This window comes from Cavia porcellus, unplaced genomic scaffold, assembly GCF_034190915.1.
Source record: "Cavia porcellus strain 051 isolate PalLab524CR breed Dunkin Hartley unplaced genomic scaffold, mCavPor4.1 scaffold_7, whole genome shotgun sequence".
In the NCBI taxonomy this organism is placed as follows: domain Eukaryota; kingdom Metazoa; phylum Chordata; class Mammalia; order Rodentia; family Caviidae; genus Cavia; species Cavia porcellus.
The window spans coordinates 36323944-36346135 of NW_026947490.1; the positions used below are offsets into that span (position 1 = coordinate 36323944).

Sequence of the window (22192 nt, forward strand, 5' to 3'; positions counted from 1 at the left end):
TCCGACCTCCTCCGCCCTTCTGTCTGGCTTCTCCTCCCCCTTTGACATTAATTGCAGGGGCGGTGGGGGTGCTGCAGCAGGCGGGAGAGGGGAGGCAGGCACTCAAGAGCTCAGGGGCCGCCTGGGCCCTGCCAGGCTTTCTGAGTCATCATGCTCCTCATTACCGAATTTTTTCCCTCACAGCTGGCTGGTGTGGAACACACGTGTGTGGCCCCCTCCCCCAGCCTGACCCTTGGAAGTATCCCCCTTTCTGGGAACTCCGCTGCCACCCCTCCATAGGGACACAGTGGGGGACTCCGCAAACCTCTGGGCTGGGGGTGTCTGCAAGCCCAGGCTCCCCAGCGCCTCTCCTGACCCAAAAGTACCCCCTGCTGCTGCTCCCAGCTGTGCTTCCCTAGCTAGACAAGAGGGGCCGGCGCCTGCTACCCCCAGCGTCTCCCAGCTCTGCGACTCGCCTCCCCTCCTCCCCTCGGGTGGGTGTCTGCAGCTGGACACCTCCCTCCTCCCCAGGCCTTGGCCAAAACTCGGCCGGCCCCTCCCTGGCCTTTTCCCTTCGCTTCCCGCAGCCGTTCTCCCTCCTGGCAAAGCCTCCAGCCCTGCCTGCTCCTCCGTAGGTCCCAGGCGCCTTGCTGGGCGCTGCCTCTGTCCTTCCCCTTTTTGTGCCCCCATGAGGGTCCTGGCCTGCCTCCTCGGTGAGTGACCCCTGCTGACCTGCGGCCCCTGTCTTCTGGGAGCTGCTCCCTGCAACTTTGAGACACCCTGACAGCGTACTGCCTGCCTGGCTCTTGGATGCAGCTCCTGGGTGCCCTGACCCCACCTCTTAGCACTCCAGGGACCTGACCCTGCCTGCCCCAGCCCTGACCCTGCCCCCCTGCACCACCCACCCTGGTCCCCAGCCCAACTTTGAGGCTCTATCTGCCAGGAGCTGCGCCTCCTCAGCTGGGTTCCACTCAGGCTGGAGGCATCTGTGTGCTCGCGCTGCCTCTCATCTCCTTTGCAGTAGCACTGGTGGGGATCCAGGCAGTGGGTAAGTGTCCCTGTTCTCCCCGCCCGCCACCCCTGGCCTCATCCTGCTCCCCTGCCTGGCCCTGGGCTGCCCCTGCTCTTCTGGGACCTGGACTACTGTTCCCAGCCCCTCGGGGCCACATCTGTGGACAGTCCCCTGTGAGCACCCCGAAGTCTGACCCAGTGTGTTGGTGTCCTGACGCACCCTACTGGACAGCCCTAGCCCTGCTGTCACCTGGTCCCTGGCCTCACCAGGGCCCCCAGCTGGGACCACACCTCTCCTCCACCCCCAGAGCGGCTGCGCCTGACTGATGGTCCACACAGCTGTGCCGGCCGACTGGAGGTCTGGTATGGCGGCCGTTGGGGCACCGTGTGTGACGACGGATGGGACCTGCGTGATGCCACAGTGGCCTGCCGGGAGCTCGGCTGTGGGGGGGCACTGGCTGCTCCTGGGGGCGCCTTCTTTGGGGAGGGCACAGGCCCTGTGTGGCTCAGTGAGCTGGCTTGCCAGGGCCGAGAGGGACGGCTGGGCCTCTGTCCTCACCGTGGCTGGAAGGCCCATATCTGCTCACATGAGGAGGATGCAGGTGTGGTCTGTGCAGGTGAGGCCCCTCGGCACTCCCCAGAGGGGACCCCAGAAGCCTGAGTCCTTGATCCCCTTTGGTCTGAGCTGTGCCGCCCCTCTAAAGGCAGGAGTTTCTACCTTTGGGCACCCAACCCTCCGTCGGTTATTCCTGGGGCCAGCCCTGTGCCTGTCAGGGACCCATCATGACCCTGCTCTGGTCTCCCCCTTGATAGGTCAGCGGGTGGCAGACTCCCGGGATGACTCCACCTCCCCGCTGGATGGGGAGCTGTGGCCGGTGATGTCTGCAGAGCTGAGCCCCGCCTCCGAGGAGCCTCCCATCACTCACGGTGAGCCCCAAGGACAGGGCTGCACACCTGCCCACCAAAGCCACCAGGAGAGACAACATGTGCTGACCTCCCAGCAGCAGATTGTCACCTTCATCCAGCTCCTGGCTGACAGGCAGGGTGCACGGCTTGGCTCCTGACCTATGGCTGTCTCCCCTCAGCCCCCCGCCCAGCTGGGAGCCCCCAGAATGGCCCCCGGAAGAAAAGCCCCCGGCCCCCTAAGCAGGCCAAGTCCACTCGAGCCCCTTTGCTAACAACTGGGGCCCCCCGCCAAGGTAAGCACCCTCAGGCCTCTGTTCCCCCAGCATGGAGGCTGCAGAAGGCTCGGTCCTGCTGAGCTGAGGACCAGAGGAGCTGCTGTCTGCCTGAACCCTGCCACCTCCACTCTCGCCCTTCCCTCCTCCCCCCAGACCAGCTGCGCCTGGTCTCAGGCCCCCACCGCTGTGCCGGCCGCCTGGAGGTCTGGCATGGTGGCCGCTGGGGCTCTGTGTGTGACGACGGATGGGACCTTCGAGATGCTGCAGTAGCCTGCCGGGAGCTGGGCTGCGGGGGGGCGCTGGCTGCCCCTGGGGGTGCCCGATTTGGGCCTGGCTCAGGGCCTGTGTGGATGGACGATGTGGGCTGTGGAGGAGGAGAGCAGGCCCTGCGGGACTGTCCCCGAAGCCCCTGGGGCCGGAGCAACTGCGACCACACTGAGGACGCCGGGCTGGTCTGCACAGGTAGGTCAGGGCCGGGCATTGGCCTCTCCCCTGCCTTCCTCGGCCCAGCTGGCTCGGCCTGGGGAGGCCACTGAGGGCAGGTCCTTGCCCCTGCCCCACTCTGCATGCTGGGGTGCCATCCCCCACCTGGGTCCCTGGCCTCTGTCTCTGTGGGCCAACAAGGGACAGAGGCAGAAAGAAGGGAACCAGAGCAGGGGCTAGGGTGTGGGGGAGACTGAGGCAGGACAGCAGCATTGACGGGGAGCCTGGGCCACTGCCTCTCCTTGTCGTCCAGCTGTCCCCTGGAGTCTCTGCTCTGACGGGGTGGGACTTGGCAGGGGACTGGGGACCCCTTCATGGGCGTCTTCTGCCATCCTTTAGCTTTCAGTGCCTGCTCACCATCCTGGTCCCCCAAATTCCTGTCCCTGACCTTGCCCTTCTCTCCCCAGGCCCTGCCCCGAAACTGCGCCTGGCTGATGGACCCCATGGCTGCGCTGGCCGCCTGGAGGTCTGGCACGGAGGGCGCTGGGGGTCAGTGTGTGATGATGCCTGGGACCTGCGTGATGCCGCCGTGGCCTGCAGGGAGCTGGGTTGCGGGGCGGCACTGGCTGCTCCCGGGGGCGCCTTCTTTGGGGAGGGGTCTGGCCCCATCATCCTGGATGATCTTCGGTGTCTGGGAAATGAGACGGCCTTGCGGTTCTGCCCCGCACGGCCCTGGGGCCAGCACGACTGTCACCATCGGGAGGATGCTGGGGCTGTGTGTGATGGTGAGTGCCCAGTGGAAGTGGGGGCAGGGTGGGAGGCTCCTGGCACACAGGGGCAAGGACTGGAGGCGGGGCTCTCCCCAGCTGCCCACACTCATGGTCTAGGCTCCCCAGCTCCCCCATCTTAGCTTTCTGTCTGAACCTTGGTCTGCATCCATTATTCTCAAGTGGGAAAGTTTTTGCCCCCTTAGGGGACATTGGCAGTGTTGGGAGACATTTTGACGGTCACGGCTGGGGCTGGCAGAGCTGCCGGTCCGAATAGGTAGAGGCCAGGGACACTGCTCAACATGCAACAGTTCACAGGGTGCCACCCCTAACCCAGACAGAGATGCCCAAATGTCAGCGGTGCTCAGGTGGGCCTTGGCCTGGGTGGGTCAGGCCCCCTCTTCCCTCTGCACCCTAACTGCCCCCGCCATCTCCTGGTCCCAGTCGGGCTGTGGACAAGGAGGAGGCTGGGTGGAAGGCATGGGGCAGGAAAGTTTCCCTCCTGCCCAGGCATGCCCCTCGGCTATGTGGCCCACACGACCCCTGCGGTGGACAGCAACAGCTCGGCATCCCTGAAGGCAGCACCTGGGTCCCTATCCAGCACAGTGAGCCAGGCTCCAGGAGTAGCAGGCGGCTTGCCTCCTCTAGCCGTTCCTACAGCACCTTGGGAGTCTGGGCCAGATGCAGGTGAGTCCCTAGTTCCTGGCTGTCTGTTCCTGGGGAACCCTCTTGCAAAGGGAGACATAAAGAGGAGCGGGACTTCTGTCTCTGAAGGATGCATGCTTGTTTTCTTGCTCTGACTCCTTCCTGAAGTCCATATTCCTGTCTGAACAAGGACCACCTTCTATCCCAGGCCTGGAGAGCAGTAACGGTGTGTGAGTCCATTCGAGCAAGCTTCTGGCTTCCTGTGCTCCACAGTACCCCATGGAACTGTCCCGGGGTCTTTGGACCAGCTCCAAATATCAGCTATACTAATGGATTTGCTTAGCCTTTTACTAGGGCGGCTTTCTGGTTCTTTATTTATTTATATTTGGTTGTTTTTTTTTTTTGTTTTTTTTTTTTTTTTTTGAGACAGTGCCTTGCTATGTAATTTTGTCTGGACTTGAGCTTACTGTGGAGCTCAGTTGGCCTTGAACTCCCAGAGATCCTCCTGCCTCAGCCTCCTGAGTGCTGGAGTCACAGACGCGCATCACCATAACCAGGCTGCTGCACCTTTTGCAAATGGGGGTAAATGACCTCCTGTGCACAGGTTTTGAAACGACCAGATCAGTGGTGGTTGTTTTCAAATGCATGTTCCCCATTGCTCAGGCATGGGGATATCAGAGCAGGAAACAATGGCAACTTAAGAGTCTGGTACTCGAAGGTCCCAAGAGACCTGATAGAGGTGGCATTACACAGCACTGTACTTGTCTTTCTGCGACTTATTTATTTCTCTTACCGTAATGCCCTTAAGGTTTGTCCATGTTTTCACAAATGACAGAAGTTCTTGTTAAAGGCTCTGTGTAGCCCGCATTTTCACTGTCCATTCCTGTTCATGACCATTTAGTTGTTTCCACGTTTTCGTTATTGTGAACAGTGCTGTATTGAACACAGGAGTGCTGATGTCTTTTTCAGCCCCTAAGGCTGTTGGGAATGTGTATCCAGAAGGGCGGTAGCTGGATCATATGGCAGTTCTATTTTTACTTTTGAAGGAGCCTCCATAATACACTATTCTACAGTTCCACCAAAGTCTTCAAGGGTTCTAATTTCTCCAACAACATATGTTGTCTTTTTTTCTTTTCTTTTTTGTCTTTTTGAGATAGGGTCTCTCTATGCAGTTCAGGCTAGCCTTGAGCTCACTTTGTAGCCCAGGCTGGTCTCGAACTCACAAGGATCCTCCTGCCTCAGCCTCCCAAGTGCTGGGATTACAGGCATGAACCACCACGCCCGGCCAGATTTGTTGTCTTTTAGTGATCATCCTAAGAGGTGTGAGGTGATGTCTGACTGTGCTTTTGACTTTCAGTGCCCTGATGGGTAGTTACAGTTTTTCATACACTTGTTGGTACTCTGTATGTTAGCTTTGAAGAACTGTCTGTTGAAGTCCTTAGCCCAGTTTAAATAAGGTTACTTGTGTTGTTTTTTTAAAAAACTATTGAGTTGTAAAAATTCTTTACAGATTTTGGAGATTAACCCCTTGACAAATCTATGATGTGTGGATACTTTCTTCCCTCTGTGGTTGCCTTTTTACTCTACTGTTTGTTTCCTTTGATGGGAGAAGTGTATTCATTTGGTATAGTCTTGTCTTTGTTTTTGTCATTTATGCTTTGGGGGCCATATCTATGAAATTACTGCCAAGACAAATATCACTTGTTGCTTACCTATTCATACATGGAGAGACTTTTAGAATATCGTTGAGTTATTGCGGAAAGTGCTGCTGAGAACATTTGCATGCAAATATGTTTGAATGCCTGCTTTCAATTTATGTTGGGTATATCCCTAGTAGTGGAATTTTTGGACCATATGGTAATTCTATTTGGCTGAGGAACCACCCACCCATGCCTGACTCTATCCCTCCTGGCCAGCACAGAAAGGGCAAGAAAAGACCTCAACAAATCCCTGCTGCTTGGCAGGCAGGAAGGAATGATAAAGGAGGAAAGGCCTAGATGAATGAATAGATAGATAGATGGGAAGAAGACAGAGGAAGCCAGGCACAGTGGTGCATGCCTGTAATCCCAGAAGTCAAAAGGCTGAGGCAGAAGGATTGCTGTGAGTTCGAGGCCAGCTTGGGCTGCAAAGTGAGTTCAAGGCCAGTCTGAACTACATAGTGAGATCTTGTCTCAAAAAATGAAGAAAGGGCCAAGGATATAGCTCAGTGGCATAGCACCTGTCTGGCAAGCGCAAGGTTGTAAGTTCAATTCCTGATACCAGAAAAAAAAAAAAAAAGACAGAGGGAATGTTGGATGAAGAGTTGAGGGCTGCCTTCCTTGTTTCTAATTTTTTAAGGAGGAAAGATTTATTTTGGTTCATGATTTCCAAGGCTCCAGTCCACCCTGTCGCTAATTCTTTGCATCTCTTCCACCTCAGGGTCTCCCCAGCTGCGCCTGGTGGCTGGGCCTAGCAGGTGTTCAGGCCGGCTGGAAGTGTGGCATAATGGACGCTGGGGGACGGTGTGTGATGACAGCTGGGACATGCGGGATGCGGCCGTGGTCTGCCGGGAGCTGGGCTGTGGAGGCCCTCGGCAGCCAGACCCTGCTGCAGGCCGCTTTGGCTGGGGTGCAGGCCCCATTTTGCTGGATGACGTGGGCTGTGTGGGGACGGAGGCCTCTCTGTTCAGCTGTCCTGCTGCTCCCTGGGGAAAACACAACTGCGCTCACAATGAGGATGTCGGGGTCGTGTGCACTGGTAAGGAAGCCCTTGCCATCTGCTAATGCTGGGCGGGCTTCCTGGAGGAGGGAACAAAAATAAACACTGGCACGAACATCATAGGAATGTTAGTGCCCACGCCCCAGCCCTGTGCTGGGTACCTCCCACACGTGACCACATGCAGACTTCATACATCGAGGCCGATGGATTTTTTGCCCATTTTACTAGTGAAGAGACTGGGGCACAGAGGAGTTGAGCAATTTGTTCCAAGTTACACAGCAACTAAGTGGCAAAGCTGACTCCCACAGATTCCCAGGAAAGCTTCTTCCTCTTCCTGCTTGCAGGAATCCAAGTGTCCCACAAAGAAGTGGATGTAAGTCCTTGGGAGACAGAGAAGGCAAAGCCAGCTGAGGCACTGTGTTTATGCTCATGCCCTGGCATTCACTGAGACCTCTTCTCGGCTGCCAGATGCTTAGTGGGATGCTGGGGCCTGAGACTGGAGCATGGGCAGTCCTGGTCTTTGAGAAGTCTGTGGCTCACGGAAGGAAGGACATGCACAAGCATGCATTTGCAAGCCTGCACAACACATTATAGTTTGGGGGTCCCCAAGATGCTCTCAGTTTCAATGCCTTGCTGGAAGCACCAGAAGGCCTGTTAGACTCAGGGATCTGGTTTATTCCAGTGAAAACTCAGGTGACAATCAGCACAGGGACAGGTCTGCCGGGCAGGGCTCAGGAGCCAGCAGGTGTGAGCTTCAGGTTTCCCCTCCCAGCAGAGCTGTGTGGACTGTGCTGAATTTTTCCAGCAACAGTGTGTGATAGCAGGCATGAAGTCTTGGCGGCCACGGATGTGCCCCCAAGCCTTGGTGGATCAAGCTGCCCAGGGGCGTGGTCTTGTAGATGTGGCTGATCGGTTCTGTGGCTGCCCATAAATCATGCTGTTAGCAGGGACAACAGTGCCCGACCCAAACCCCCTGAGGCACAAGGAAAATCTCTCACCAGGCATGTCATTCCAAGGCCTAGCAGCCAGGGGCAAGGGGCCAAAATTTTTTCAGGCATCGTGAATCCTTGGTTGTACACATGCTGATCAGAAAGATTTTAAGATGAACAGTGGTGACTCAAAGGATGGTGTTTTAATTCTACTTGATGTTATGGGCTTTGTCTTTCTGTCCCTGTTCCTGAGGTATGGGGAGCAACAGAAAGGTCTGAGGCTAGGGAGCAGCCTGCCAGACGTGGTACCACTCTGGTGATCGGTAAGGAAGGGCATGGAGGTAGGTAGACACATCAAAAGGCACAGAATGTGGGGCCGTTGATTCAGAGCAAAGGCTGAGGTGGTGACATGTATGAGGGGGCAAAGGAGTCAGTCACAGCTAGACAGTAAATGCCAAGAAGGTAGGCATGGTAATGGCCACGGTGGGCATGGCACTGGCTTTGGCTCACCATGGTCTCCCCAGGCTCTAACACAATGCATGGCATTTAGGAGGTACTGAATGAATTTCTGTTGCATAACTGCACTGGAATTTGGTGACTGGCTAGAGCAGGGCCCTGGACCAATGTTGTCACTGCAGTGTCTCACTCTTCTTTGACTTCTCCACCCACTTTCCAGGGAGCCCTGGTTTGGACACCATCTCAGACCCCTTCAGCTGGAGCTGGCTCCCCGGCCTGGGTAGAGATCGGGATGCTTGGCTCCCAGGAGAGCTTTCCACCAAGCCCTCTGCCAGCCTAACCTCCAGTGTTCCAGAGAAAACCACCACTAAGGCACCAGGGAAAACCCCCAAGAGTACTAAGAAGTGGGTGACCAAACATGCAAAGAGACCAACCACTCAACCTCCCAGGATGCCAACCACTAAAAACTCCAGAGGCCTGGGTACCCAAAGCTCCCTAGAGCTAACCTCACAGACCACAACCCTGACCATGGAGGCTTCCCCAAAACGAACCTCTGAGTTACCAAAAAGGCTGCTTACAGAGGCTCCCCACAGATGGACCTCACACATCACTTCCAGAACAACTCCTGAGACCCTCTGGGAATGGCCCTCAGGGACCACGACAACACTGTCCCCTCAAGACCCTCGAGAAATGACCTCTGAGACCACCACCAAGCAAATCCATCAGACCTCCCTGGAGCTATCTGCTAAGACCCCAGCCTCCTCCCCCACAGTCAGCATCCCTGGGGATTCAGGTGAGTGGGAGGAGAAGGGAGAGGGGTGTAAAGGGGAGGCTCCCCAGCTTTCTGACCTGAGGGCCTTCCACCTCCCCCAGGCCCCTTCCGGGTTCGTCTGGCCGATGGGCCCAACAAGTGTGCTGGCCGGCTAGAAGTGTGGCATGCCGGACACTGGGGGACAGTCTGTGATGACAGCTGGGACCTGCGGGATGCCACTGTGGTCTGCTGGGAACTGGGTTGTGGAAAGGTCCGGGCCCGAGTGGGCAAAACCCATTATGGCCCGGGGACTGGACCCATCTGGTTGGATGACATGGGCTGTAAGGGAAGTGAGACCTCGCTGAGCGACTGCCCCTCAGGGGGATGGGGGAAGCACAACTGTGACCACGAGGAAGACGTGGGGCTCACCTGCACTGGTACCAGGGGACAGGCAGGGAGGAAGCCAAGGGATGGAGTCAGAGTGGGGCAAGAGGATGGCACCAGGTGCTGCTCCGGGGGCTATAGTGAGGGCGCTGGGGAGCTGCTCCAGTAGGCTCTAGAAGGCAAGGGAGCAGTAGTAGCAAGGACCTCTGAGGCAAGGGATCCAGTCAACCACCACCCCATTTCTCCCAAGGCTACACGGATGATGATGATTATCCTTCCTGGACTTGGGACCCCACTTTAGGAGAAGATCTGGCCAAAGGGGCCACCACGGCACCAGGCCCTGGACACGCTCTTCCATGGGGTACCACCAGGCATCCAGGGACTCCCTCTCCAGCAACACAGCACCTTCCAGTCACAGGTGAGGGGTTTGATGGGGTGGCCATGGGGGCCCATAGGCCTCCATTCTTCCCTTTGCAGTTTCTATAAAGTCCCTTCTAAGTGGGCTGGCTCAAGCCACCATGACCCAGGCAGGCTGTCCTGGGTTCTGGAGACCCCAAGAGCCTTCTCTTCTAGAGCACAGTGGTGGCCATCTCCTTCCAGGAGCCCAGAAGAGGTATCAGGTGGCTGTGAGAGATGAGAGCAGCCTGCATTCCTTGTAAGCTCCCAGGGTCACCTGGGAAGTGGCTGTCCTCTTGACCCAGAGCTAAGGTAGAGTGGGAAACCTCCAGACCCCTCAGCCCTGGGCCACCACACCACCATTGCTCTCCCTACCCCAGGCCCCCCAAAGCAAGTGAAAGCAGAACTCAGCTGATGGCATGCGCTTGTCTAGCATAGCTGGTCTCAGGGTCACAGTTTCTCTACACTATGTCCTGTAGCCTGTTTCGTGTCACCTGTTACCTTGCATTTTGCTGTCAGCCTGGGGCCTGGACCTGCTTCGACTCCCACATTTCTTCCTGTCACCTACCTCAGTCTCCCACGCGTCCCCCAACCTTTGCTCCTGTCTCACTGTGTCATGCCCTTCCCCATTCTGCCTTCATTCACTTCCCACTTCTTCCTCTCAGTTCCCGCTGGATCCCCTTTGTCTCTTGCAGCAGTCTTCACAGGCGATTCCTTTCTCTTTCTCCCGTTTTCTTCCTCCTCTGCAGTTCTCATGGTTTCCCCACAGCTTCTCTCGTCTTTGCCCAGTTGTCTCATTTCTCTTTTGCTTTCCCAGCCTCCTCATTCCCACTTCCCACTCCGGTCCCCTCAGCCATGCCTGACCTCCTTGTCCCTTTCTGTCTCCATCGCTGCCATTTTCCTCTCTCCCTCACCCCCTGCCTCTGGCCCTCCACCTCTGTCCCTCGTCATCTCATCAGGCCATTTCCTTCATGGATGTCTCGATGCCTGCCCCTGCCCTTCCTCAGTTGCCTGGCTCGCCACCTCCTCCCTTCACTTCACTCTCTTCCTGCCCTGGTTTGTGGCTGTGTCACAGTGCCCCTCCGCCTGTACCTACTGAGAGGCCTGGCCTCCTCACCTCACAGGATCTGGTGGCTTGTGTCCATTCCAGCCCTTTTCGGGTACTCAACACGCATGCGCATGCAGGCCCGCTGTTTGGCAAGGGTGTGAATGGCGGGTGCGCCAGGTGGTCTCTGCGCATCCCATTGGTCAGCTTGTTCACTCCCGAGGTATAAAAAGGTACAAGGCGCACAAGACAAAGCAGGAGTCAGTCTTGTACCCACTGAGGGCGGCAGGAGGCAGCGTGACTCGGGTCGGGGCAATCAGGTCTGGTCAAGCTCAGCATCTGGGGTTCCAGGGCGCCACTCCGGGTCCAGTGCTGCAGGGGCTTCAGTGTCTTGCCTTTTAGCAACCCAGCACGGCGGCCTTCTTTAACCCATGGCGCCTCCTAGTGGCAGTATGGTGGTACTCTGGGCACCCGCCCTCAGGAGCCAGCGGTCCCTCTCTGGAGAGTCCTGCCAACAAATGGAGATCTGCAAGTGTAAGATAAGCACATCTGGGGAGGGGTGGCTGTAGCTCAGCGGCACAAGCTCCTGCCTGATAAGCGTGAGGTCGTCAAAAAAGCCCACAAAAAGAGGCACATCTATTATGCAGCCTTAATAACAGGTAGACTTGGAAGGGGGTGAAGCCGGAAGACCTGGTGCTTGACTGAAATTTGAATACTCTGGGAGGCCGAGGCGGGAGAATCACAAGTTCTGACCCAGCCTACGTGACTTAGTGAAACCCTGCCTGTCTCAAAAACCAAAAAATAAAACCAAACAAAAAGTTGCTATAGCGAGGGAAGAGAAAAGACAGGTACGACTTCATATCTTCAATAGCAGAAAACAAAGGACCTTGCCTCTTAGAGCCCTGTTTCTTTCTTTGGGAAAGACCTCTGCTCCAGTTCTCGGCCACACTCAAGTTGGGCTCGCTTGCTCTAGACGGTGCCATTCTGAGGACATGGTGACACGGGTGCTCTCACTAAACCCATGTGTGTGAGGGTGGGATAAGTGAGCGCGGGGAAGGTGCTCCTGACTCCGCAGCCACAGCGCGGATCCGCCTTACACACTCGTGCACCTGCTTCTGGGGCAGAAAAGGGTGTGGCTGGGCGGGTTCTGGGGCCTAGGTCCGCTCTAGGTTCCAGTCTGGGATCCAGGGATTGAAGTTGGCTGGGAGGCTACTGATGCCTGCTCAACAGCAAAAGCGCTGGTTGTTAGCACTGTTTCATGAAAACTAGCAGCAGCTGCAGGGTCCAGGATGGCGTGATTATTTACATGATTTCAGCAGCAGAGGCAGCAGGGTTTATGAGGTGTGGTTTAAAAAACAAAACATGTGTGTTTAAATTTGTAAAATTACACCAAAAGATACATTGTCATGAGTTCCCTTCAAAATCCTCACTTCAACGGGTAGGAGGGTGGACACCTGTCATCTCAGCACTCGGGAGGCTGAGGCAGGAGGATTACCACGAGTTCAAGGCCAGCATGGGTTACATAGTGAGTTCAAGGCCACCTGGACTCTCAACAAAACAAAATTAAAAAATCCTCCCCTCACTCCAAACACACTCATGCCGTCGTCATCCTTGCCATTTCCAAAGCAGCTCTGGAGCCTCTTTTTTTTTTTTGTCTTTTTCGGTTTTTATTGGTACCAGGGATGAACTCACGACCGCACACTTGCAAGGCAGGCGCTTATGCCGCTGAGCTAAATCCTCAGCAGCTCTGGAGCCTCTTTCCTGACCATCTTCAATTTCACTGTACTAATGTCCTGAACTAATGGTTGTTTTGACTTTGGGGAAGGGCAGGAAGCATATGGTGCCAGCTGCAGTTCCTGAGGCAGCTGAGGACAAAGGGCCGTGTTGTCACCAGCCTGCCTTCCAGTTGAATGGCACATGGCAGCACAGTCACATTTTTTAGTCACACCTCATGATGACACTCAGGAAGGAGGCCTTGCCCAGCTGCTGTGGAAAGTGGCAAGAATAGTGGGACAGTGTTTGAAGTGAGGGCAATAGTTTGAGGGGCCACATCCGCGGCAATGTGGCTTTCACTGTAATCAAATCCAAGAATTTGGAATTCATTGTATTTTTCTCTTTGGTACTGGGGATTGAACTCCCGACCTTATGCTAACCAGGCAGGCACTTAGGCCACTGAGCTAAATCTCTGGTCATCTCCATACTGTTTGACCACCCCTTGTGTGGGATCAGTTTAGGCCCCTTGTCTTGGAGAACCCCAGGTACTGCCTGCATCTTCTGGCCTGGACTTGTAGTGGCGCCTGCAAGGCCACCTCTGCCATCTGAGGTCCCACACTCAGGTTGTGCAGATGAGGGCGCCAGGTCTGTGTATGTGTGTGTGTGGAGGGTGCTTGCTATTCTGCGTGCCTGGAGCAGTGCATAAAACTGGACAGACTCTCACTTGTTTGTTGGATGAATGAATAAGTGGGGCAGTGACAGCAGTGTAGGTCACTGCAGGGGAGAAACCGGAGGCCTAAGAAAGTTGCGACTTCACTTTCCAGTGCTTCCAAACTTTTTTTTTTTTTTTTTTTTTGAGAGGGTCTCACTATGCAGTTCAGGCTGGCCTTGATTTTACTTTGCAGCCCAGGCTGATCTTGAATTTGCAAGGATCCTTCTGCCTCAGCCTTCTGAGTGCTGGGATTTTAGGCCTGAGCCACCACACCCAGCTCAAAACATATCTTGAGACCTGGGAGAGTCCTGTACCTGGAGAGGCACTGACAGTTGACACCAATGCGGCAGTCGCTGCCTGGAGGAGGCTTCGAGGACTGAGCAGGGAGGGGCAGGCAGGAGCCACGAGGGGCAGTGGGGAGGCTCACAGATCCCCACTGTGGTAGGCTCCAGACAGGCTTGGAAAGGCCCCGGAAAGGAGCAGAGCACCCGTAGGTCCTGTGATAGGGGCTGAGCTGATGGGGCCGCTAGGGTCAGGTGGGGGTACAGAGAGGAAGGTGGGGACCAGGACCCAGCAGTCACAGCATCAGAACACTGAGGCGGAACAGGTGGGGAGAGTGGGACTGTGCCCCAGGCCGGTGGGGTGGAGCTGGGGGCAGGCTTGGAGGCTGTGGGGAGGCCAGAGGAGCAGGAGGGGGAAGGGGGTGACCAAGGGTTTTGGAACTTCACGGTTCCTCCCCTGTGAGGTCTTGCACAGGTGAGGACCTGAGATTAAATGCGGGTTGAGGTTAGAGGTTGGATCACGGTTATTGTTACTATCACCATAAAGGTTTGCAGACTGCACTTTTTGTGCTCCGCATCGAGCATGTGCAGAGGCCTGGTCACCCTGGGCTGAGTGGGTCACCTGGCTCAATTCCCTTCCTTTCCAAGAAGCCTTCCTTCCAAGAAGCCTGAAAAGTGCCGTCCTCCATCTGCCCCATGGACAGTGTGGAAACTGAGGCTTGGGGAAGGAAGAGCTAGCCCCGGACTTCAGAGGGAGACCAGGGAGGACAGGCCTAACCTGGAGAGTCCAGGGCCACAGAGAGGGGTGGCCTGTCCTAAGGAGGGAGGGGAAGGCCCCAGAGCCAAGTGCTAAAGGGTAAATGTGCATGGCTATAATCCCAGCACTCAGGAGGCTGAGCCAGGAGGATTGCTGCCATTTGGAGGCCAGGCTGGCTACATTGTGAGACCCTGTATCAAAACTCCAAGCCTAAAAAAAAAAAAACAAAAAAAAAAAAAAAAAACAAAACTTCAAGCCTCATAAGCACCTGCCTTGCAAGCAGGCAGTCGTGAGTTCGATCCCTGGTACCGATAAAAAGGAAAAAGACCAAAACAAACAAACAAAAAAACTCCAAGCCTCCCCCAAAGGGTGAATCCAAGGTTACCAGGGAAGGATTGGGTGAGGCTGGGGGAGCTATACCTCATTTAGAATGAGGGCCTGTGTCAGCCCTACTACCAGGCACAGAAAGATCCTGGGTCCTAAACTTTTCTGGTACTGGAGACTGAACTTTGCTCAGAGTGACATCCCCAGACCTTTGGTTTTTACTTTGAGCCAGGATGCCACAGAATCACTACATCACCTGAGTGAGACTCAAACTTGTGATCTTACTGCCTCAGCCTCCCATGGTGCTGGGACGACAGGCGTGCCCCGGATTCAGAGCTCTGTGTGTATCAACAAAACACCAGCAGTAGGGGCTGGGGACTTAGCTCAGCAGCATAAGTGCCTGCCTTGGAAGCAGGCAGTTGTGAGTTCGATCCCCGGTACCGATAAAAAGGAAACAGACAAAAAAAAACACCAGCAGTAACTGAAGTGTCCACCCATGGGTGTGCGGCTCCACCCAGCTGCGTGCTTAGAGTGGGATGTTCCTGGAGGTGACTGAGAGAGGGCGGAATCCCAGGTCCTCAAGGCAGAATGCTTACCCATGCCAGCCATGCAGCCCGAGACCCAGTTGCCAGAATGAAACTATTTCACAGATGCGGGAGCTGGGTGTGTGGGGAGCTCCATGCTCGACCAGCCTGGCTAGGACAGAGCCAGGATGACTGAGGGACTTTGTATAGGCCTATCCCAAAATGAAAAGTAAAAAAGTACCAGGGGTGCAGCTCAGTGTTAACAAATTTAAAAAGAGAAGGAAACCAAGATGAGCATAGAGACGGGCCACCTGCAGGGCACCTGCATGGCAGCTCTGTGGCGCATTCCCGAGATGCAGAGAGTGGGCTGATGTTTGCTGGGAAGCAGCTTCAAGCTTCGTTCTCCATGGAGCCTTCTGGAAACGCAGCGCCTTGGAAGGAGACCTTTAGTGAATCCTCCCTGACAGACTTCTTTACCTCACTTGTGTGTTCATCTTTTCTTTTTCATCTTTTTGAGACAGGGTCTTGCTATGCAGTTCAGACTGGCCTTCAGCTCATTTTGTAGCCAGGCTGGTCTCAAACTCACAGTGATCCTCCTGCCTCAGCCTCCCGAGTGCTGGGATTGTTTTTCTTTTTAAATTGCTGGTACACTAATGGCTTGCGGATTGTCCTGAGAGTGTGACTTCCTGTGGGACACCATGGCCACCCTCCCAAGGCACTGGCTAGGGACAGGAGCAGGGCTTCATGCAGTGTGGCTAACCACAGGGAAGCCGCGGGGTCTACAGGGCTGGCTTAGAGTGGCATCAGGATGAGGTGCACCAGCAGGAGGCTGCGGGGGGGGGGGGGGCTCTGGCCGTGGGGCCAGGGCCCTGGGTGTAAAGAGGTCCTTAGGGTCAGTGTGGAGAGACAGGGTCACAGGGAAGTTGATGATGTCTGTGAGAAGGAAGGACAGGGAAACTGGCATGAAGTTTCTGTTGAGCTCATGAAAATTCCTTTTTTTGTCTTCTTTCTTTCATGGCATAGGGATGGAAATATTCTTTCTCTCTTTCTATCTTCTCTCTTGCTGTCTGTCTGTCTCTCTCTCTCCAGTACAGATTTCAGTCTTGATACATATTTCAGGCCGTTCTGAACTGCAGGTGATCCTCCTGTCTCAGCCTCCTGAGTGCTGGACTACTGGTGTGTGCCATCATGTCCAGCCTTCTTTTTTTTTTTTTTTTTTTTTTTTGTCTTTTTCCTTTTTATCGGTACCAGGGATCGAACTCACAACTGCCTGCTTGCAAGGCAGGCACTTATGCCGCTGAGCTAAACCCCCAGCCCCATGTCCAGCCTTCTTAACTTTGACTGTGTGGCTGTCATACAACCTTGTGAATATACTAAAAAATTACTGGATTACATGCTTTCATGTGAGGAATGGTACAGGATATGAGTGAATAGCTCCAAAAAGCTCTTGTTAAAATAAGCTTGTTGATCAACATAGCTAAAAGGGTGACTTGTCTTTCTGTTCTTCCTGAATAAAACATTGGATATACACCCAGGTAGAATAAGTTTAGATGTGATATGAAGTTTTTCTGTAGAGAAGACCTATGTGTATTCAGCCAAAAAACTACAAGAAATATAGTATTGCAAGACTGCGCCAGGCTATTCATTAATAAAGATAAAATAGAATTTTCTTCACCAGGAAAAAGAAGAAAGAATAGGGTCGGGTCCTAGGGAGCTGAAATAAGAAATAACTCACTTTGTTTATTTTACTTGGTTTTTGAGATACAGCCTTACTATTAGTTCAGGCTGGCTTTGAACTCAATTTGTAACCCAGGCTGGCCATATACTTCAAAGTGATCCTCCTGCCTCAGCCTCGTGAGTGCTGGGATTACAGTTATGTACCACCACACCTGGCATGAGCTCATTTTATGAGCTGGTTTCCCAGTTTCTGGTTTGGGGAATCAGGAGACCTGGATGGACAGGAAGTTGCTGTCACTCAGGGAGCAGCCACCTGGGCCATCTGCATTGCCCCAGGGAAGCACAAGGATGGTGTGACTCAGTCCTCTCCCTTGTGTTCCTGCAGGTGGCCAGGATGGTTTCCAGCCTTCCAGGACACAGGACACACCTTCAGGCAGGGGCCCAGCCCTGGGGACACCCACCCCTTCCAGTGGCACTGCCAGGCGCCTGGGACGCCCTTCTCCGGCTCCTAGGGTCCTCGGGGACATAGGTGAGCAGAAGCTGCTTGCTGTGAGGGCATGGGGGTTGGGCTTCGGGGTAGACACTTACTCAAAGGACCTGTCCTGGACATGGGGGTATCGAGGCTACAGTGCCCCATGGGGCATCTGGCAATGTTGGAGAACGTTTTGGGGGGCGGTGACTGGAAGTAGGGAGTCTCCCGATTGGCACCTAGGAGTGGAGGCTTTGGATGAAGCCAGCATCCCTCAGGCCATGTTCACAGCAAGGCCCCAGGTGTGGACAGGGCAAGCTCGAGAAAAGTCACCCAGACTTTACCCGTTGCTCCTGCAGTGGAGGAAAGGATAGGGAATCTGCAGAGCAAGCACAGACACACACAGGCGAGCCTGCCAGCCGGGGGTGTACAGAAATGTTCACACAGCCTGTCTCCTTGCACTCCAGCAGGCTGAGGCAAGAGGACCCTGGAAAATTTCACATCTTAGCCACACTCTGTCTCAGAATCAAAAATTGAAAAGGTTTGGAGATGCAGCTCAGTGCAAAGGCCCTGAATTCATTCTGTAGTACCAAAACATTTATCTCCAATGATTATTGAGATTGCTATTTAATAACCCCATAACTCCCTGCTTGTGGGATTTCTGCACCACAAGGTGGCCCCCAACATCCTCCTGCATCTATGCACATCCACAGCTGGCTACTTTCCGCCCCTCCCTCCTGTATCCTTGGTACTTTCACCCCCAGCTCCCAGTCCCCCACGTTCCTGCACCCCCAGCTCCCAGTCCCCCATGTCCCTGCAACTTCACTTGCTCGCTGTGCAGAACACCAGGTGGCGCCCGGAGCTTCCAGTCGGTGGGAGGAGGGGCCGTAGGGCCGGGTGAAGTCTGCTGGTGACCCATGACGTCACAAGCTCTGCGACCTACTATTGGCCAGTCTCGTGGGCTGAGCGAGGTGACCTCAGGCTGACCATGTTTCCCTCCTCCTGCAGGTTCCCGGCAGAAGACCGGCCCTGAGCGTCGCCTGCTGCGGCCCACTGCAGCCTGGGCAGCGCCTTCCATGCTGCCTCCCGCCCCCTCCACCTCGCTTGGGCCGCAGCTGACTTCTGACTCAGCCTCTGTCCGTCCTGGCACTTTGGCGCCTACTCCAGACCCGCCTTCCTCGACCACGCCCGGCCTCTCTACCACACAGATCCCACTGCCCACTGTGCCCCCAGAGCTGACATCAGAGTCCTCTGCAGCGCCAGGGGGGACCCCAGGAACTTACACAACCCCAGATTTAGGCACAACTACAGAAACTTCTGGATCCCTGGAGCCCTCCACAAGCCTGCTCCCCATGACTACCTCAAACTCTGCCACTACCCTGAACCCCGCTACCAGCCAGAACTCCCCCATCACCCCGAACTCCACCACCACTCCGTACCCCGCCATCGCCCTGAACCCCAGCACCACCCCAAACCCCACCACCATTCAATACCTTACCACAACCCTGCACCCCACCACAACCCTGCTCCCCACCACGACAATGTACCCCACAACCACTCATCATACCACCATCCCCAGCGGGCCTCCCGACCTCTCCTCTGGCCCTGTCATCACGGCTGAGTCCCTTTCAACCTCCCCAGGGATAGAATTCCCCTCCTCCACCTCAGCACTACGGGCTACACCCAGCCTGCACCCCGAGCTGACCTTCAGGGAGACCCCCCTTGCCCCTACATCTCAGATGCAGAGCCCAGCACCCTCTCTGGCCTCAGAAGCCAGCCCCTCTAAGTCTTCTCCTGTCTCAAACACAGACCCTCTGTCCACTGAGGACTTTGGGCTGCCCAGCAGTCAGAACCCCACACTAATGCCTCCGCAGACCCAGAGCCCAGCCCCGGCTTCGGACCCCACTGTGACCGACTTCCCCCTCCCCTCTACAGCCCCTCCCATGGATCAACTTTCCCCTGACTACCCCCCACTAGGGCCAAGTCCTGATCAGACCCTGGGCCCCCTTGGCCCCTGTGCCTCCCCAACACCCCCTGTGAGGGTTATGGCTTGTGAGCCGCCTGCCTTGGTGGAGCTGGTGGCTGCTGTGAGGGACATTAGTGCCCAGCTGCAGAGGCTGACCCAGGTCCTGGAACAGGACCAGCAGCAGCGCCACGCCCTGGGGCTAGGGCTGGCCCAGATGGTGGAGGCTGCCCGGGGCCTGGGGCAGCTGGGTGAGACAGTAAAGAGACTGGCAGAAGTGGCCTGGCCCCCCAGTACAATTGTGCCCACCCTTACAACCCCAGGGGAGGAGGAGAGACCTCTGAGGGGAGATGTGTGACCCTTGACAAGATGTAGGGATGTAAGCTACTCTCAGACAAACCAAAGAAAGTCACAGTACCTAACTAAAAACAAGGTGAAAATGACATTTCTGAGGGATGGGTACCCCAGAGAGATGGAATCACAAGATGGATTTAGATTGGTGAAAATCATAGGTACCACGCATGGTGATGATGGTGACAGTGATGATGGTGGTGGTGATGGTGATGGTTGTGATGGTGATGAGAGTGAGGGTTGTGATGATGGTGATGGTGGTGGTGATGGAGATAGTGATAGTAATGGTGGTGATAGTGGTGATGGTGATGGTGATAATGGTAATGTTGGTGGTGATGATGGTGATGGTTGTGATGATGGTGGTGATGGTGATGAGAGTGAGGGTTGTGATGATGGTGATGGTGGTGATGATGGTGATAGTGATAGTAATGGTAGTGATAGTGGTGATGGTGATAATGGTAATGTTGGTGGTGATGATGGTGGTGATGGTGGTGATGGTGATGATAGTGATGAGAGAGGGTTGTGATGGTGATGGTGATGGTGGTGATGATGGTGATAGTGATGGTAATGGTGGTGATAGTGGTGATGGTGATAATGGTAATGGTGGTGGTGATGATGGTGATGGTGGTGATGGTGAGAAGGATGGCTATGCTGGAGGTGATCTCAAGGGTGGGCAGGCAGCCCTGCTTGCTTGTAGTGTGCACCTGGGCATGGAAGTGGTGCAGAGTTCGTGGTCGCCAGCATCCCTGGGTGGATGTGTCCCCTCAGCACCTTAGAGGCCATGCTCTCAGGTGCTCTGTGTTAGCTGTCACATCCCTGCAGATGGGGGTATGGTCTGCAGCCCTTCCCATGTGACTCCCCCATCGATGGCAGGGGGAACAGGGGCCAGGCATCGGAAGCTGTGGTGTGACCCGTCCACAGCTGCCCTCTGGATGGTGATGAGTGAGGCCTGGCTCCTGAGTGCTCGCAGTGTCACATGATGTCCCAGAGGTGAGCCCAGATGAGACTGGTCACTGCCAGGGACTTTGGGACCAGTGGAGGCACCCAGTGTCTCCACCTAAAGACAGAGTGGTTCTCACCCAGAAGGGCTCGGGCCAGTGTGGCCCTGCCTCTCCCTGCCCCCTGACCATTTCCTCCTCTGTAAGACCCGGGTCCTGGGATTCTCCTGAGGATTAGGTGGGTCCATGCAGGGAGAGTGGAGCCTGCATGCGGGGCACACACCTGGGAGCCGGCCATCCCAGCCTCTCCTCATGGCACTGCTCCACAGAGCCCTCACCACAGCACTGCAGGGAGCAGCTTTGATGCTTGGCCTTGGGCTCAGAGAGGGCAGATCCTCCCACGGCTCAGCTGGATTCTGCCCAGGATGATGCTGACCTTGCCCTGGGGTCCATAGCTGCCATGAGGGAGAGGGCAGGGCAGGCCTCGGCTTGTATTGGGTGAATAGGGGTGGTGTGGAGGAGGAGGCTCCTTCACACCTGGCCCCTGCAGCCTTGGGCAGGACACCACGGCTCCTTCTCCTGCCCGAAGCCCAGGGCCAGCTCAGAGGTCACCGAAGGTGATGGAGCTGGCGCCTCTGCCGCTGCCAGGCAAAGGCCAGCAGGGTCCAGTTACTTGCTGGGGTGACCGAGCCTGGGGTCCTGACAGATGGGCTGTGCACTCTTGCCATGGGGAAGGGAGTGTGCGGAGAGTTCTCTCCCCCTCAGCTCGTTAAGCTGAGGACTTAAATAACTGCTGACCATTGCCCTGGGAAAACACAGGGGAGGTTGCTGCCACCTTCCCGTTCCTGCCCTGGGTCCCCGGGTTGTCATGGGGTAGAACCCTGATTTGGAGAACTCTCCTTTGCTACCTCCAGGTGGGAGTGGGTGCCATCCTGCTCTGTGTCACCCCCAAAATGTACCAGAGAGGGGTTCCAGCTCCTGACCCCTCTGCAAGCCTAAGGTGGATGGCTTAGGTGCCTCCACCCCCACTACTCTCTGTCAGCCCTGAACAAGTGGGTGCTTAATTCCCCAGTCACTCTACCCCGCGGGGCTGGGCAGCTAAGCCTGAACATCTGGCCCTGGGGCCCTCAGCCAGCCACCCCCACTCCGCCACCCTGGCCCTGGTCCACGGGACAGCTGAGCCACCAGCTTGCACCCAGCCCAGAACAGTAGCTGCCTCGGCCTGGCAGCACCGTGCTGTAGGAGAGAAGTGGATTTGAGCTGCACTCTTGGGTCAGGCACTTGCAGAGCAGGGCAAAGCGGGGATGCAGTGGGTCCCTGACCAGAAGAAGGCTAAGGGGGCACCCCTGTCTTCAAAGCTGGGCAGGCAGCTGGTGACCATGCTCAGTCCACTCTGCGAGCCTTCCCCGGCTCTTGCTCTGGGGAGCTTGCTCCAGGCACGGTCTTCTTATGATTCGTTTTTATTTTTCAGATATTAGGGATGAAACCCTGGGCTTTCACCATTCCTGATTATTTTTGAGGCAGGATCTCATTAAGTTGTGCAGGCTGGGCTGGAACTCATGATTCTCCTGCCTCAGCATCCCAGCAGTGGGATAACAGGCGTGTGCTCCCACACTGGTCCTCACACCCTGTCCATGAGTGCTGGTTCTGCAGAGCCTGAGAGTCAGCACAGCTTGGTTTCCCTCCACCCCCCAAGAGGGTGCAGGGCCCCCCTCAGTGCAGAGGGAAGGACACATGCCCTTGCTGCACACACAGACTTGCCTGTGCACACTGCACACTTGCTCACACCCTCACCTGTGTGCACACATGTGCCCTCTCT

General features: G+C 55.7%; 1 protein-coding gene across 5 annotated transcripts; it reads left to right on the top strand.

Annotated features, from left to right (window-relative positions):
• The first annotated feature begins 150 nt into the window (after nt 1-150).
• Nucleotides 151-19516, top strand: Ssc5d (scavenger receptor cysteine rich family member with 5 domains). Of its 5 annotated transcripts, XM_013147717.2 has the most exons (15): nt 151-473; nt 615-692; nt 923-1027; nt 1299-1607; nt 1804-1917; nt 2076-2189; nt 2325-2633; nt 3062-3379; nt 3872-4048; nt 6425-6742; nt 8309-8881; nt 8962-9276; nt 9474-9641; nt 17038-17181; nt 18130-19516. In XM_013147717.2, exons 2-15 carry the CDS (start codon nt 668-670, stop codon nt 19440-19442), a joined length of 4302 nt encoding a protein of 1433 aa, XP_013003171.2. In that variant the 5' UTR covers nt 151-473; nt 615-667; the 3' UTR covers nt 19443-19516. The 5 variants fall into 5 exon arrangements, with proteins under 5 accessions (XP_013003171.2, XP_023418896.1, XP_063109390.1 ...); XM_023563128.2 differs by lacking the exons at nt 151-473; nt 18130-19516 and adding an exon at nt 9824-9931 and having other exon boundaries at nt 488-692; nt 17038-17174; XM_063253320.1 differs by lacking the exon at nt 151-473 and having other exon boundaries at nt 494-692.
• The last annotated feature ends 2676 nt before the right edge of the window (nt 19517-22192 follow it).